The following is a 17418-nucleotide window of genomic DNA, read 5'->3' on the forward strand; positions in this document are numbered from 1 at the left end:
TTGACTAAACCAGTTGTGTTTTATTCAATTTTTACTTCTTCTTGGACACTCCGACAGTACGGCCGCGGCGACCGGTGGTCTTGGTGTGCTGACCGCGCACACGCAGACTGGAGGAGAGAAGAGACCAGAGTCAAACACGAGAAACTCAAGCATCAGAGATCATCTCCTGTGTGGACCTGTTCTACAGGAGCTCTTTATTCGGTTATTTGAGAAACTCACCCCCAGAAGTGACGCAGGCCGCGGTGAGCTCTGATCTTCTTCAGACGCTCCAGATCTTCTCTCAGTTTGTTGTCCAGACCGTTAGCGAGGACCTGCAGAAAACCATCACATCAACACTCATCTCCTGCACACAGAACGGCCTTCAAAACCAGCCGAGGACACTGCACTCCAACACCAAAGCCTCTGGGGTCTCATTCATAAACACTGCGTACGCACGAAATGGGCCACGCACGTCGCGACTTATTAAAAATAAACTTTGCGTATACACGTACACACCGTGCGGACATTCTAGACCCGGGTTCCTCAAATCTTACCCTGGAGGTCCAATCCACTGCAGAGTTTAGCTCCAACCCTGATCAAACTCACCTGTCTGTGATTTTCTAATGATCCTGAAGACACTGATTAGCATGCTCAGGTGTGTTTGATCAGGGTTACAGCTAAAGTCTGCAGGAAAGTGGATCTCGAGGTCCAGATTTGAGGAGCCCTGTTCTAGACCATGCGTACAAACTCGTTTTCCTGGAGAGAGAAAAGTTATGAAGTAAACAACGATTTTAAACTCTGTTTTCATGTCGATATACACATTTCCATTAAATATTCCACCCTCGCTAATGGAGAGAAGCACTGAAGTCACATCAAGTCATTACGCAGAAGTCAAACCAAAATGATATGACTTTAGACACATTTGTAGTGGATGCGCTTGATGACGTTTCCTGTGGCATGCTATGTTTTAATGACAGCGAGGCGTGTTATATAGGGTTGGGTATCGTTTGGGTTTTTTTTTTTTCGATACCGGTGCCAAATCGATACTTTTAAAACGGTACCGGTGCCTAAACCGATACTTAAAAATAATACAAAAATAAATAAAAATTACCAATTAATAATTGGATTGGCCATTAGCACTAAACGCATGATGTCTTTTTCATTCATACTGGACGCCAGAGGGCGCCCTCGCACAAAACATCCACATGTCCAGTCACAGAAGTAGCAGAACGCATGAAGCTCCAGGAAATCCCCAATATGGACAAATGCATTGCTATGGATGTAACGGAGTAAACAAGATATAAACGTTTTGAATGATAAAACAGATACAATAAACACTACGACAGTGTATAGTTTATCTGTGTTATTCAAGCAATCTCTGGTATTTTCATAATTAAGTATATTTATAATCCATTGCCAATCGATGTATTAGTAGCCTATGGAACATATTTTCTGCCTCATTCTGTGACAAGAAGCTACATCAGATCACAAAAGGAAGCATTTAACTGCTGTGGACTAAAAAGGTTATAATGTTCTCTTTTGTTGGACAACAGGTTTAAAACCGTGAATACAAGATAATTTTAGCTTTAGGCATTTTAATTTAAGAATGTTTAGCTCAGCTAGTTAATGGAGGGCTACCTGCTGCCGTCAGAGCGAGTGTAATTTCTGCATTCACGCGCTCCTCAGATGCTCTCATTTCCCGAGTTGTGCTTTTAAGTTGGAATGTGAAAACAACACGCTCGCATTACTACAAAGATTTGTTGGACTTGTATTATTAGAGCTTTCCGACTTGAGTTCACCTGCATTTTCTCAGTCGGGAAATTATTTTTTACGCGAGGTGCCGGTGATGCTTCTTACGTTCGTTTCTGAGAAACAAAGAACAAATATTTCAATCGATCGCTCAGGCATGGCACCGAAATCTGCGTTCTGATTCGGTTCTAGTACATACCGGTGCCATATTGGTACCGGGTTTCGGTACCCAACCCTAGTGCTATAGGTGCACAATAATTCATCTTTGAATTAAACTGCAGAGCTCATGTTATGAGAAGATATTTTAGTGAGAACAATGATCAGTGCTGCACACTTACGGCGGACACGGCTGGATTCAGCGGTCAAACGGTTTGAATGTGATGATAATAGCTACTGTACAGCCGCAGCTGCACGGAGGCGTTGATGGCATCTCCACAACATTATGAAAAATACCACTGTATTTGAAGGATACAACTTGGAGAAAAAAAAAAAAAAAAGAAGTCTTTCCTTTTTAAAATACTACACTGCAATAAATAAGCTTATCGGTTTCCACTAAAAACAGCTAAGAGATGTTCACCTGATCAGCAAAACTGCAGAAATTCGATTTGGCCAAATAGTATTTCAATCGTTTTAAACAATTCAAATCAGTGTTAAAGAATAATATTAGCTCTATTCTAAAATAGACTATTTATCTGAAAACTAAGTTTTGTTTTCATGGATATTTTGATATATTTGTTCAAAAACATAAGGATACTGGAAGACTTTTAGCAATAAATATTAATGTGGCACAAATGGCATTTAGTCCATCTCTCATATTTCCTTAATGTCTAGTACCTTTGACAGAGTTAAACATGGTGTCACATGGATGGAGATGAGGTTATGCAGAGTATAACTAGGCTAAAAACTTGTTGTAGCTCCATATGTTTAGTGATTTCTGGGAGGAGTCGGGGGGGAGAAGCACCTACACAATCTTCCCCTGACTGGGATTTATAAAGGGATTTTTGCGCAGGTTCCGGCGTACGCATGCTTTTATAAATCTGAAAACTTGTGCATTCGTACACTTTTAGGATGAAATCTACAGGGAGTTTTATAAAGGAGACCCCGGGTGAGTTCAGGACACGTTTGCAGTTTACTTGTGATGCCATTATTAGACTTAATGCAAAAAACCTGCCACCGCTTCATATATTTACACAATGGTTAGGACGGTGTTTTTCACGAACGGCACAGTTTTACAGAAAGTTCTCTTCCCATGTTGTTTTACCCGTGGTCACCATGGTATACAAATATATAACACTATAGAGGATCTGTAGACTCATGCTAGTGTGCAGCCCTGTATTCAGATTTAGGACGGGCTCCATTTATTATACATTAGGTAAAAATAAGATTTCTTTTGAAAGCAGTTCGATCATGTATGACTTTACACAATCGATCAGACAAGCCCTGGTTCTGATTTGTAGTTTAGCACAGCTCTTGCTATATAGTGTATCATACAGTCACAGCGTGGAGAAAGAGCTGAAGGTTATACCTTCACTCCGAGCGTACCTGACTGTATTTCCCGTCTTTAATGTCCTTCTGTCTGTTCAGGAACCAGTCGGGGATCTTGTACTGGCGAGGATTCTGCATAATGGTCACCACCCTCTCCACCTGTCAATCAACCAATCACAGCTCAGATAAACATCACTGTAAACACCCATAGAGAGTCACTTAAAACCACACCCCATTTTCATTTGAGATTTCACAATATGGTTCAAAATAACTGATATGGTCTTGTTTGTCGAAAGCAAAACATCAGTTGTACCACATTTCAGAATGTTCTCCAGTGACTTATTTTATTATGATTCTTCAGTTTTCATAAAGAACAATAAGGTTGTTAACTTAATGTGTGGCAGTATTGTGAGCTTGATTGCACAGACACTAGTGGAAGAGAGCTGGACTGACTGTGTTATTGTCCTCTTGCATCGCTCACAAACTGATGCTGTAAAGCACGATATAAATCAAGGTGACGGAGCAAGGGCTCTGTGACTGATTATTAATGGAGTAAAAGCTGTCTGCTGGACTGTTTACAGGTGAATGTGTGTTTAGAAGTGTTTTCCTGCTGAAGATGAAGAGTGAAGAGCAAGCTCACCTCATCCTCGGTGAGTTCTCCAGCTCGCTTGTTCAGATCGATGTCTGCTTTCCTCAGCACCACATGAGCGTACCGCCGACCCACACCCTGCAGAGCACAGAGAGCGTTCAGAACACACACACACACAGCACAGAGAGCGTTCAGAACACACACACACACACTGCAGAGCACAGAGCGTTCAGAACACACACACACACTGCAGAGCACAGAGAGCGTTCAGAACACACACACACACACAGCACAGAGAGCATTCAGAACACACACACAGCACAGAGAGCGTTCAGAACACACACACACACTGCAGAGCACAGAGAGCGTTCAGAACACACACACACACACACACACTGCAGAGCACAGAGAGCATTCAGAACACACACACACACACACTGCAGAGCACAGAGAGCATTCAGAACACACACACACACACACACACACTGCAGAGCACAGAGAGCATTCAGAACACACACACTGCAGAGCACAGAGAGCGTTCAGAACACACACACACACACTGCAGAGCACAGAGAGCGTTCAGAACACACACACACACTGCAGAGCACAGAGAGCGTTCAGAACACACACACACACTGCAGAGCACAGAGAGCGTTCAGAACACACACACACACAGCAGAGCACAGAGAGCGTTCAGAACACACACACACACTGCAGAGCACAGAGAGCGTTCAGAACACACACACACACAGCAGAGCACAGAGAGCGTTCAGAACACACACACAGCACAGAGAGCATTCAGAACACACACACACACAGCACAGAGAGCGTTCAGAACACACACACACAGCACAGAGAGCATTCAGAACACACACACACACACACTGCAGAGCACAGGCGTTCAGAACACACACACACACACAGCACAGAGAGCGTTCAGAACACACACTGCAGAGCACAGAGAGCGTTCAGAACACACACACACACAGCACAGAGAGCATTCAGAACACACACACACACAGCACAGAGAGCATTCAGAACACACACACACACAGCACAGAGAGCGTTCAGAACACACACACAGCACAGAGAGCGTTCAGAACACACACACAGCACAGAGCGTTCAGAACACACACACACAGCACAGAGAGCGTTCAGAACACACACACACACAGCACAGAGGCATTCAGAACACACACACTGCAGAGCACAGAGCGTTCAGAACACACACACACACACTGCAGAGCACAGAGGCGTTCAGAACACACACACACACACACACACACTGCAGAGCACAGAGGCATTCAGAACACACACACACACACTGCAGGCACAGAGGCATTCAGAACACACACACACACACACACACACTGCAGAGCACAGAGGCATTCAGAACACACACACTGCAGAGCACAGAGGCGTTCAGAACACACACACACTGCAGAGCACAGAGGCGTTCAGAACACACACACACACTGCAGAGCACAGAGAGCGTTCAGAACACACACACACACTGCAGAGCACAGAGGCGTTCAGAACACACACACACACACACAGCAGAGCACAGAGGCGTTCAGAACACACACACACACTGCAGAGCACAGAGGCGTTCAGAACACACACACACAGAGCACAGAGGCGTTCAGAACACACACACAGCACAGAGCATTCAGAACACACACACACACACACAGCACAGAGCGTTCAGAACACACACAGCACAGAGAGCATTCAGAACACACACACACACACACTGCAGAGCACAGAGCGTTCAGAACACACACACACACAGCACAGAGGCGTTCAGAACACACACTGCAGAGCACAGAGGCGTTCAGAACACACACACACAGCACAGAGAGCATTCAGAACACACACACACACAGCACAGAGAGCATTCAGAACACACACACACACAGCACAGAGAGCGTTCAGAACACACACACACAGCACAGAGCGTTCAGAACACACACACAGCACAGAGAGCGTTCAGAACACACACACACAGCACAGAGAGCGTTCAGAACACACACACACACACACACACTCGCACACACCCCCAGCAGAGTACAGAGCATGATCAGAACACACACACACACACACAGCAGAGTACAGAGCATGATCAGAACACACACACACACAGCAGAGTACAGAGCATGATCAAAACACACACACACACACACACACACACACACACAGCAGAGTACAGAGCATGATCAGAACACACACACACACACACACACAGCAGAGTACAGAGCATGATCAGAACACACACACACACACACACACACACACACACACACAGTTTACAGCTCACCTTGATGGCGGTGATGGCAAACGCGATTTTGCGTCTTCCGTCGATGTTGGTGTTGAGCACACGCAGGATGTGCTGGAACTTCTCTGGAATGACGAGCGACTGAGAACACACACACACACACACGCGGAGAGAGAGACACACACACAGACACACACACGCGGAGAGAGAGACACACACACGGGTTACACGCGCAGAACGCTACTGTAATACACTAACAGAGGCTAGCGGGTTAGCAACTTACTGACTACAACTACACACTAACTAGAGTTTCGCGCTTTCCGGCCTATACCTGACACAAACTCCGTTAACATGTTAATATTTAGTTATATTTTTAAATGTGGTAATACTGTGGTGCGTTTTGCATACTTGACCGGCGCGGACTGAGCACGGGCTTTCCGTCACTCATTTAACTTAAGCTCTATACTGTAAACCTAAAATTTTCACTCAGATATATTCTATATCTACTAAAATCATAAGATGTTGTACCAGTGCTGACATACACACACAAATAAGCGCGATGTTGCGAGATTTTGACTACAACTTTGAGGATTTAATTTCGTGCCTACCATCTTGTTCGCTGGTTCCGCGCAAAGAGGAAGTGATCACGATCTCGCGATAATTTCACCACTGGACGCGCGAACTCGACAGGAACAAGTTCCGTCACGATGGAAACATCCGGTGGGACCAAAACAACATTCAAACCGATGATTTTTTAAATTATATAGCGCGGCTGATGCTGTTTAGTACACTGTGGTATATATTCCAGAGTTTTTACTCTTTTTTTTTTAAGTAGATTTCGTGTGATTGTACAGCGTGGCACGCACTTCTGCGGGAGTGCCGACTGCGGACTGTAATACTGAAGGGACGTGTAGTTTTAGTGGACTACAGACGGCATGGCGGAGGCGCTGGTCACCGCAGCGGAGCTCTCGAAGCCCGGCGCGGACTCTGCTGGAGCGATGGAGGTGAGGAGGGCTCTCTCTCGGGTTTATCAGCTTCACTGATCGCGTTCACAGCTGTTTACACCCGCCCGGCGGAGCGCAGAGATATGACACGGACCTGCTGGCTGTCTGTGTGAAATATCACGCGTATTATTATAATTGCTGTGAAGGTTGTTTACTGATATTGTCCTGTGCAGCTCGTTATTTCGGTCAGCATCTTACGGTATCATATTTTAGGATGTCATATTAATAAGATCGCGTGACAATGCAGTGATGTGTCAAACCACACAAACACAAACACAAACACACACACACACACACACACACACACACACACACATCATAACTCTCTCGAATATCAGGACATGGCACATAATAACAGAGTGAAGTGGGGAGTTCTTCAGTGCACTGCTCTGTTATTAGGCGTTCGTTGATTATTGTCAGATTTTTGCAGGTATATCTGCTGTATATACTCACAAACTTGTGGCATTTATGTCTCATGTAAATATGCCAACAAAACTCAAGGAACTACTATTACCATATATACATATACACACACATATACAGGTGCATCTCAATAAATTTGAATGTCGTGGAAAAGTTCATTTATTTCAGTAATTCAACTCAAATTGTGAAACTCGTATTAAATAAATTCAATGCACACAGACTGAAGTAGTTTAAGTCTTTGGTTCTTTTAATTGTGATGATTTTGGCTCACATTTAACAAAAACTCACCAATTCACTCTCAACAAATTAGAATACTTCATAAGACCAATAAAAAAAACATTTTTAGTGAATTGTTGGCCTTCTGGGAAGTATGTTCATTTACTGTATATGTACTCAATACTTGGTAGGGGCTCCTTTTGCTTTAATTACTGCCTCAATTCGGCGTGGCATGGAGGTGATCAGTTTGTGGCACTGCTGAGGTGGTATGGAAGCCCAGGTTTCTTTGACAGTGGCCTTCAGCTCATCTGCATTCTTTGGTCTCTTGTTTCTCATTTTCCTCTTGACAATACCTCATAGATTCTCTCTGGGGTTCAGGTCTGGTGAGTTTGCTGGCCAGTCAAGCACACCAACACCATGGTCATTTAACCAACTTTTGGTGCTTTTGGCAGTGTGGGCAGGTGCCAAATCCTGCTGGAAAATGAAATCAGCATCTTTAAAAAGCTGGTCAGCAGAAGGAAGCATGAAGTGCTCCAAAATTTCTTGGTAAACGGGTGCAGTGACTTTGGTTTTCAAAACACAATGGACCAACACCAGCAGATGACATTGCACCCCAAATCATCACAGACTGTGGAAACTTAACACTGGACTTCAAGCAACTTGGGCTATGAGCTTCTCCACCCTTCCTCCAGACTCTAGGACCTTGGTTTCCAAATGAAATACAAAACTTGCTCTCATCTGAAAAGAGGACTTTGGACCACTGGGCAACAGTCCAGTTCTTCTCCTTAGCCCAGGTAAGACGCCTGACGTTGTCTGTGGTTCAGGAGTGGCTTAACAAGAGGAATACGGCAACTGTAGCCAAATTCCTCGACACGTCCTGTGTGTGGTGGCTCTTGATGCCTTGACCCCAGCCTCAGTCCATTCCTTGTGAAGTTCACCCAAATTCTTGAATGGATTTTGCTTGACGATCCTCATAAGGCTGCGGTTCTCTCGGTTGGTTGTGCATCTTTTTCTTCCACACTTTTTCCTTCCACTCAACTTTCTGTTAACATGCTTGGATACAGCACTCTGTGAACAGCCAGCTTCTTTGGCAATGAATGTTTGTGGCTTAACCTCCTTGTGAAGGGTGTCAATGATTGTCTTCTGGACAACTGTCAGATCAGCAGTCTTCCCCATGATTGTGTAGCCTAGTGAACCAAACTGAGAGACTGTTTTGAAGCCTCAGGAAACCTTTGCAGGTGTTTTGAGTTGATTAGCTGATTGGCATGTCACCATATTCTAATTTGTTGAGAGTGAATTGGTGGGTTTTTGTTAAATGTGAGCCAAAATCATCACAATTAAAAGAACCAAAGAGTTGAGTTTCACAATTTGAGTTGAATTACTGAAATAAATGAACTTTTCCACGACATTCTAATTTGAGATGCACCTGTATATATATATATATAATATGTATGAAGAGATTATTTGCAAAAACAGATAACTAAAAATATTTTTTTTATTATGTTATCATGTTTTTATTGTGTTAGTCAACTGTTTTTTTCCAGTCAAAATAACCCAACTGCAGTTTGATTGAGATTAAATTGAATGCACAATGAAAAACATGATTTCTGAGAATCTGTTTTTGCAAATGAACTCTTCATATGCATCTGTGAAATCTTGGTGTAATATCTAATTATAATATGTAATTGTAAATGTTAAATACACAGTAACTTACAGTGTAAGAAACTGAAGCCACGAGGCTGCACACATTGGAGGAGTAGAGGACGTTATGTAAATATCTTCTTACACTGATTGTAACCCGCTGTGAAAAGATTAATTTTTATTTATTTTTTGGACTGAATTTGTCTCAGCTTTTGTCAAAAAAATGCAGAAAATATGTATTTGCATTTAAATGCATTCAAGTATTCATGTAATTTCTCCTGCCTTTAAATGTTTCAAATAATTATTTCATGTATTGACAGATTAACAGGCATATTATTGTCTATCGTTGTAATTTACACAAGTATTTGTGACCCTGGATGACAAAACCAGTCTTAAGTGTACATTTTTATAGATCATCTGAAAGCTGAATAAATAAGCTTTCATTGATGTATGGTTTGTTGGACAATATTTGTCTGAGATACAACTATTTAAAAATCTGGAATCTGAGGGTGCAAAAAAATCTAAATATTGAGAAAATCACCTTTAAAGTTGTCCAAATGAAGTTCTTAGCAATGCATATTACTAATCAAAAATGAAGTTTTTATTTATTTACAATAATACATTTACAAAATATCTTCATGGAACATGATCTTTACTTAATATACTAATGATTTTTGGCATAAAAGAAAAATCTATAATTTTGACCCATATTTGTGTATTTTTGGCTATTTCTACAAATATACCCCAGCGACTTAAGACTGGTTTTGTGCTCCAGGGTCACATTTACACAATTTTTAGATTTTACATCATGACTGCATTCTTTCAAAGTATTAAACAGCCGTTCCTCTCTGATTATTTAATGAAGGCGCTGAGCGTGTGGGATCAGTGTTGTTCTTGTGTTGATGGCCTGTTCTGAGCTGACTGTCTCTCTCTGATGTGTCGCTAGAAGCCTGACTTTGAGGCGGTTCCTGCACTGAATCTGGGGGATCTGGACATCACCACAGACGAGTTCATCCTGGACGAGGTGGACAGTGAGTTCAGCGTTTCTCTCATCGGCCGAGTAAAGGAAGCGCAGGTCGCTTATTTCCATAACTCACGAATAAGTCCCTCGTTAACTGTCTTTTTCAGTTCACATTCAAGCGAATCTGGAGGATGATCTGGTGAAGGAGGCGCTCAAGACGGTGAGGCGGGCGCTGGTCTGCTGCGTGTGAGTGTGTGAGGATGATGATGATGATGATGAAGGTGTGTGTTTGTGTGGATCAGGGTGTGGATCTGCGGCAGTACTCTAAACAGGTGGAGACGGAGCTGCAGCGCATCGAACAAGTGTCAATCAAGGACTGTATCCATACTTCAGTGCATTTATAACAGAATCGCATGAATACATGTCAGCTCATCGAAAGAAAACAAATGATGACTTGACTACTTCATGAGATTCAATGTTGTGATTCTGCATATAATGTTTCTGTCAGTGACCCTTAACAGTAGCGCTGGTGCAGATATCAAAGAGAGTCAGAATATAGCCTCTTTACACAACCAGATCACAGCCTGTGACTCCATCCTGGAGGTGAGTGCATTCAGTCTGCATTAGAGCCGAACCATGGGAACTAGGGTGCAGATTTTCCTTGTGCTCCTCGATCATCCCCAAGATACTTATAATTTTTTGTGATTAATTATTTATTACACTGACAGAATTTCATGTGAAATGTTCACGCAATATTACCGTAATTTTACATTCCGAATTGTAAAAACCATTCACATCCTCTCCTTTTTATGAGCCGTTTTCCGAAGATTTCTCACTTCTCAAGACGGCCACCGTCAATCACATGAGCACAGCCGTTTAATTGTGCTCTAGTCTCTGGTCAAACGCGCTCAAACCACTGTTTGTAGCCTAATGTAATCTATTAACTACGCACATCATAACATTTTAGGCAAGTAGGCTATCCAGTGTTTCCCATACATTGACTTTTTTGTGGCGGACCACCACAATATCAAAACTGACCACCACAAATATATTTTCCAAAAGGCTTTGATTTCATTGAATAAATATGAGCACTGCACGTTTAAAAATCAAAGCCCGGTGCGAGTGTTTTTATATCACTGTATTTCTGAAGGACTCCAACTGTCTTCAGAAAATTTTCGATGTATAAAGCAGCATTTGTGTACAGCGTTAGCGGGGAAACCGCTATTTCTCACACTCTAAAAGCACCTCCTGCTGGCAGAGAATGAATTTGCATAATATATATATATATATATATATGGGGGCCGGGGATTGCCGCCACAAATAGAGTGTAAGGCTGTGGGAAACACTGCTATCCATATTATGACATAAAAATTTGTTTTTAACCTGATTACGTTTAATAAAAAGATTTTTTAAGATTAATTATAATAAATAAATAAATTATACAGCGAGCAAAGAACATTTACATTATCAGAATAATTTTATGAGATTAATGTTTTAAATATTTTAAACATACAAATAGGAAGTGTTGGGATAATGCAATGATAATTTTAAATATGAAACCAAACCAGCAGTAGGTGGCGGCAAAAGACCGTTTTAATGAGTGAGTCATTTAGTCATTCAATCAACCGATTCGTTCAAACGTCTGATTCATTCAGAAACAAGGCAAGTGACTGTCTTTATGAATGGGTCACTGAATCATTGACTCACTCGATTCATTCAAAAACACGGATTAATTCAGTAACGAAACACCGCAGTGTTGCTCAGAGACATAAAACAGTTCTGCTGTGTGCTGTGGAACTATTTTCATCAGCGAAATTGAGCAAAAACAGTTAATATTGTGTCTAAAATATAAGTCACTTAATTGTAACTTCCTGTTTATTTAACCACTGTTGTATAAGATCACATTGCAATCGTGTTGATATTCGAGGACACAACATGATCGTGTAATGTCTCTATCTCTAATCATCTCTAATCTTAATATCATATAACTGAAATAAAATACTAAAATCTTAGTTATTTCAGGTAATTTCCAAAGCAACATTTTGCATTTTTATTTAGTTTAACTTGATGTTCTAATATAACTAAAACTGAAACATTTTTAAAAACAACGAAAACTAATAAAAATTAAAAAAAACAAAACCTTGAACATTAAGATGAAAGCATAAAATATAAAAATAAAATCAAATTGAAAATATTCACAAAAACATACATCGTTCTCTCTTCTGACTGCCGTTATTAGTCTCTCTCAATTTTTTTTCCCTTTTATTGAAAGTCATGAAAACACTATTGCTATTTGATCAAATGGGAATGCAAAAAGTATATCTGTGGTACTCTTCCATTCACTGCTCTTGAACATAACCCAAGTATGACGACGTCCGCTGCTGAGAAACACGTAAATGTGAAAAGGTCCATAGTGTGTGATTGATAACACTGAAGTGTTTCTGGTCTCTCTGTGCAGCGCATGGAGGGCATGCTGAGCAGCTTCCAGAGCGACCTGTCCTCCATCAGCAGCGAGATCCAGACGCTGCAGCAGCAGTCGGTCAGCATGAACCTGCGGCTGAAGAACCGGCAGGCCGTGCGCAGTCAGCTCAGCCAGCTGGTGGACGAGCTGGTCGTGCCCAGCACCATGATCTCGTAAGAGCCTCTCATCACAGGCAGCGCCTGCCCTTCTGAGCCACGCAGTGAGCAACTCTGTGTGTCTGTGTGTTTCAGTGTGATTCTGGACAGTCCTGTGACGGAGCAGGAGTTTCTGGAGCAGCTTCACGAGCTGAACAGCAAGATCAACTATGCTAAAGAGCTCAGCTTCAGAGAAACCCTCGCCTGCTCTGACATACAGGACATCGTAGATCGCCTCAAAATTAAAGTGAGAGCACATCACAGGTCGACTGGTATGATGATGGAAGAGATGCGTCAGGTTTTGATTCTGTTCACAGGCTGTCTCGAAGATCCGTGAGTTCATCCTGCAGAAGATCTACTCCTTCAGGAAGCCCATGACCAACTACCAGATCCCTCAGAACACGCTGCTCAAGTACAGGTACACAGATCCACTGGAGTGCGGATTAACATGCACTGTTTTATAAAAAAATAAAATAAAATAACAATGTATATATATATGAAGAGTTCCAATGCAGAAGCCTCTAAAAGTGAATGCTCTCCACGTATAGTATATGTTCATCAAGTACTTTGATGCTTGTGTTCCTGTGGCTCAGTAGGTCGTGGGTTCAATTCCCAGGGAACACACATACTGATAAAAAAAAAAAATGTATAGCCTGAATGCACTGTAGTCGCTTTGGATAAAAGCGTCTGCTAAATGCATAAATGTAAATGTACTTTCACTTCAAATGCGCTAAATCCCAGCCTCAACCCATTCAGAAGTACCAGTACTTACGTAGAAATGCTAATTTTAAAGAAAAGCGTCAGATGTACTTAGAGCTCAAATTCAATTCCTGGAGGGCCACAGCCCAAATTGCTCGTCTTCAACTGGTCCAAAATGCTGCCTCTCGATTTCTTTTAAAAAAGAAAAAAACGGATCACGCTACTCCGCTTTTAAAGGCCCTTCATTGGTTGCCTGTTCAATTTAGAATACGTTTTAAAATCGTATTATTTGTTTTTAAATCTTTGCACAATCAGGCACCCTGCTATCTATCTGAATTGCTGCATCAGTATATCCCCTCGAGAAGCCTAAGATCTGGTGACCAGAACCTTCTTTTGAGTCCACAGTCCAGACTTAAGCGTAGAGGAGACCGTGACTTCTCAGTAATTGGTCCTCGTCTCTGGAAATCTGAATGGCCCCTAGTTTGACCATTTTTAAGTCTCTTTTAAAAACCCATCTGTTTTCATTGGCCAATTATATTTTCTATTAGTGTTTTATTCTGGTTCTTTGTTTTAGTCTGTTTTGTTTGTTTTTACTACTCTTATGATAATTAAAAAATTCACAAAAATCTAACCTTTCATTGGATAATAAGAATTTAAAATGGGGGGAAATATCATTATGAAATAAATGTTTTTCTCTGATACACATTGGCCACAATTAACGGCACCCTTTTATTCAATACTTTTTGAAACCTCCGTTTGCCAGTTTAACAGCTCTAAATGTTCTCCTATAATGCCTGATGAGGTTAGAGACACCTGACGAGAGATCAGAGACCATTCCTTCATCCAGAATCACTCCAGACCCTTTAGATTCACAGCTTCTTCTCTTCAGGTCACTCATGTTCTGCAGGGTTCAGGTCAGAGGACTGGAATGACCAGCAGAAGCTTGGTTTTGTGCTCAGTGACCCATTTGTGTGTTGTTTTTGAGGTTTGTGTTTGGATTATTGTACGGTTGGAAGATTCAAACATTATAAGATTTCTAACAGAGTCAGTCACTTATTGATTTTTTATCTGTTGGTATTTGATAGAATCCATGATGCCATGCGTCTAAACAAGATGTCCAGGACCTCCAGCAGAAATATAGGCCACAACATCAGAAATACAGCAGTATATTTCATTGTACACATGGGGTACTTTTTATCCCTGTGTTCACCAAACCCATCTTGAGTGTTTGCTGCTAAAAAGCTCATTTTTTTAGTTTCATCTGACCATAGAAGCCAGTCCCATTTGAAGGTCCAGTCGTGTCTGATAACTGAATATGCTGGAGTTTGTGTTTGGATGAGCGAGGAGAGTTTTTCTTGAAAGCCTCCCAAACAACATGTGCTGATGTAGATGCTGTTTGACTATTTATTTTTAAGGTTTTCTGACCCCGAGACTCAACTATTTTCTGCAGTTCTCCAGCTGTGGTCCTCGGAGAGTCTTTAGCTGCTCAAACTCTCCTCCTCACCGTGCATTAGGACGATATAGACACACGTCCTCTTCCAGACAGTTTCATAACATTTTATGTTGATTGTAAATTCTTAATTATTGCTCTGATGGTGGAAATGGGAATTTTCACTGTTCTAGCTCTTTTCTTAAAGCCACTTCACTAATTCGTGAAGCTCAATTATCTTTTGCTGCACATCAGAAATATATTATTTGGTTTTTCTCATTGTGATGATGATTAAGGGAATTTGGGCTTTGTTTTTCCTCCTATTTATATTTCTGTGAAACAGGAAGCCATGGCTGGATAATTTCATGTTCATAAGATATTTTACTCATAAGAATTTCTAGGGGTGCCAATAATTGTGTCCAACGTGTATTTGAAAAAAAAAACATTTATTTCATAATGATATTTCCCCCCATTTTAAATTCTTATTATCCAGTGAAAGGTTACATTTTTGTGAATTTTTAAAAATAAAAGATCAAAAAGGATTAACCATGCAGATTAATTTTCACAGCCTTCTTTGATCATATATATCAAATATATCCAATATTTTTGGCTATGAATATATATATATATATATATATATGCATACAGTTATTAACAGGAAAAATAGTTCTTAGAGAATGCAGAATTTGTCTTTATCCCTGCACTTTCAGTTCAACCCAATTATGCTGTGCCATTCCCACTTTAAAACAAGCTGTTTCACACATAAAGGCTTGTTAAACATCAAAATAACATGAATGTAAAGGTTGCCACAAAAAAGTCTTGAAAGAGAAGTCATGGGTTATTATTAATTCTTAATAATCATAACGTAATATTTGTCATCCACTGGTCTGAATGTTTTGGGTCACACTTTGGTAGTCCCACAGTTACAGTTACAGCCCTGGTCCTGACCTGCGATTAACAATGCCTTTCCAAAATGAAATATCAAAAATAAATAATTTATAAATAATCTCAGGAAAAATAATTTCCTGAGACTGAAGTACAGTTGACACCATCACAAATAAGAATAATATCTAATGGAAACACAGTAATTGAACTTCTGATTCTGGATGTGTTTCTGGTCATCTGCAGGTTTTTCTATCAGTTCCTGTTAGCCAATGAGAGGACAGTTGCTAAGGAGATCCGGGACGAGTACGTGGACACCATGAGCAAGATCTACTTCAGTTACTTCAAGTCATACAGCAGCAGACTGCTAAAAGTCCAGGTGACAGACTGCACTTCACGATCTAAAACACTGACTGGATTGAGACACACAGTGTGTTTATTCATCTCCTAATGTAAACAGGCTGTGGCTGGTCACTTTACATGCTACGCAAACAATCACTTTCTCTCTTAAATGTGCAGTTCTTGGCCAGAATTCAGAATTAGCGCTCTGCATTTAACCCATCCTAAGTGCACACACACAGCAGCAGTTGTGCCTTGCTCAAGGGCACCTCAGTCGTGGTATTGAGGGTGAAGCGAGCGCTGTACATTCACTCCGCCCACCCGAGACTCGAACTCGCAACCTTTGGATTACGAGTCCGACTCTCTAATCATTAGGCCACGACTTCCCACAAGTTAGTTGAGAGTCAAGCAAAACCGAAATGTAGGGTTTGATCGCTGTGAAGAAGGTTCGCAGGAGGATGCAACGTATCTCTGGCTAAAACTAGCTAACGTTAAAGTTAGTGAGTACATGCTAAAGTACAAACCTAAATAGCAAACTGTTCTCACGTCATGTGCAGTGTAGGTCAAAAACACATAAACGAAGGTCTACATTTCAGTGCCTCTCCATATTAAAGTGGTTAAATGTACATTAATTTAATCGTACCCTGCGGTACATGAACAGTGTTGATCCGGGATGTTGTCATCTGCGATCGTGACGAACGTAACATGAGGCTTCTCCCGCTTGCGTTGTGATCTGTAAACCCTCGCTTCCTAATTAATCGAGTTACCCACCGTATTTATTTAAAAATCTTTTATATATCCCTCCATGGCATATTTAATTCCCACTTGAATGGTGGTCCTTCTGTGTCCAAAATTGTTCAAGAACATCTTGTGACAGGTTTTCAGCTCCGATAGTTTGTCCGAGGGAGCAACAGTAACCAAGCGGGGCGGGGCTTACCGATAGGTCAGTTGAATACCTTGCACTATGGCTGAATAGCAGGGTTATCCTCTGGACTTACAATGTTCTGCTGGGAAACCTTGGGTTGCTTTGGATAAAAAAATAAATGTTCTTTGACACGTACCACCTACCCGAGCCAAGGATTGTTGCAGATCCTTCATAGCAGCTGTGTTCGTGATGGCGGCGGCCTCTTT

The 17418-nt window shown here is 41.4% G+C and overlaps 2 protein-coding genes across 3 annotated transcripts in view; one reads left to right on the plus strand and one right to left on the minus strand.

The window, feature by feature from the left end:
- On the minus strand, nt 1-6745 carry rps18 (ribosomal protein S18). Its single transcript, XM_058753324.1, has 6 exons — nt 6686-6745; nt 6120-6218; nt 3854-3940; nt 3271-3372; nt 220-311; nt 1-107 (listed from the first exon to the last, which is right to left on the minus strand). Exons 1-6 carry the CDS (start codon nt 6686-6688, stop codon nt 32-34), a joined length of 459 nt encoding a protein of 152 aa, XP_058609307.1. The 5' UTR covers nt 6689-6745; the 3' UTR covers nt 1-31.
- vps52 (VPS52 subunit of GARP complex) overlaps nt 6249-17418 on the plus strand; it is a 22544-nt gene continuing 11374 nt past the window's right edge. Inside the window, exons 1-10 of one of the 2 annotated variants that reach the window (XM_058753323.1) lie at nt 6249-6797; nt 6913-7081; nt 10308-10392; nt 10490-10542; nt 10625-10700; nt 10858-10925; nt 12781-12956; nt 13035-13185; nt 13256-13356; nt 16195-16327. In XM_058753323.1, coding sequence (XP_058609306.1) covers nt 7013-7081; nt 10308-10392; nt 10490-10542; nt 10625-10700; nt 10858-10925; nt 12781-12956; nt 13035-13185; nt 13256-13356; nt 16195-16327 — 912 coding nt within the window. In that variant the 5' untranslated portion in view covers nt 6249-6797; nt 6913-7012. Of the gene's footprint in view, nt 6798-6880; nt 7082-10307; nt 10393-10489; nt 10543-10624; nt 10701-10857; nt 10926-12780; nt 12957-13034; nt 13186-13255; nt 13357-16194; nt 16328-17418 lie in introns of those variants that run through there. The other variant, XM_058753322.1, reaches the window with a different exon arrangement.

Source organism: Onychostoma macrolepis, chromosome 19, assembly GCF_012432095.1.
Source record: "Onychostoma macrolepis isolate SWU-2019 chromosome 19, ASM1243209v1, whole genome shotgun sequence".
Classification (NCBI taxonomy): domain Eukaryota; kingdom Metazoa; phylum Chordata; class Actinopteri; order Cypriniformes; family Cyprinidae; genus Onychostoma; species Onychostoma macrolepis.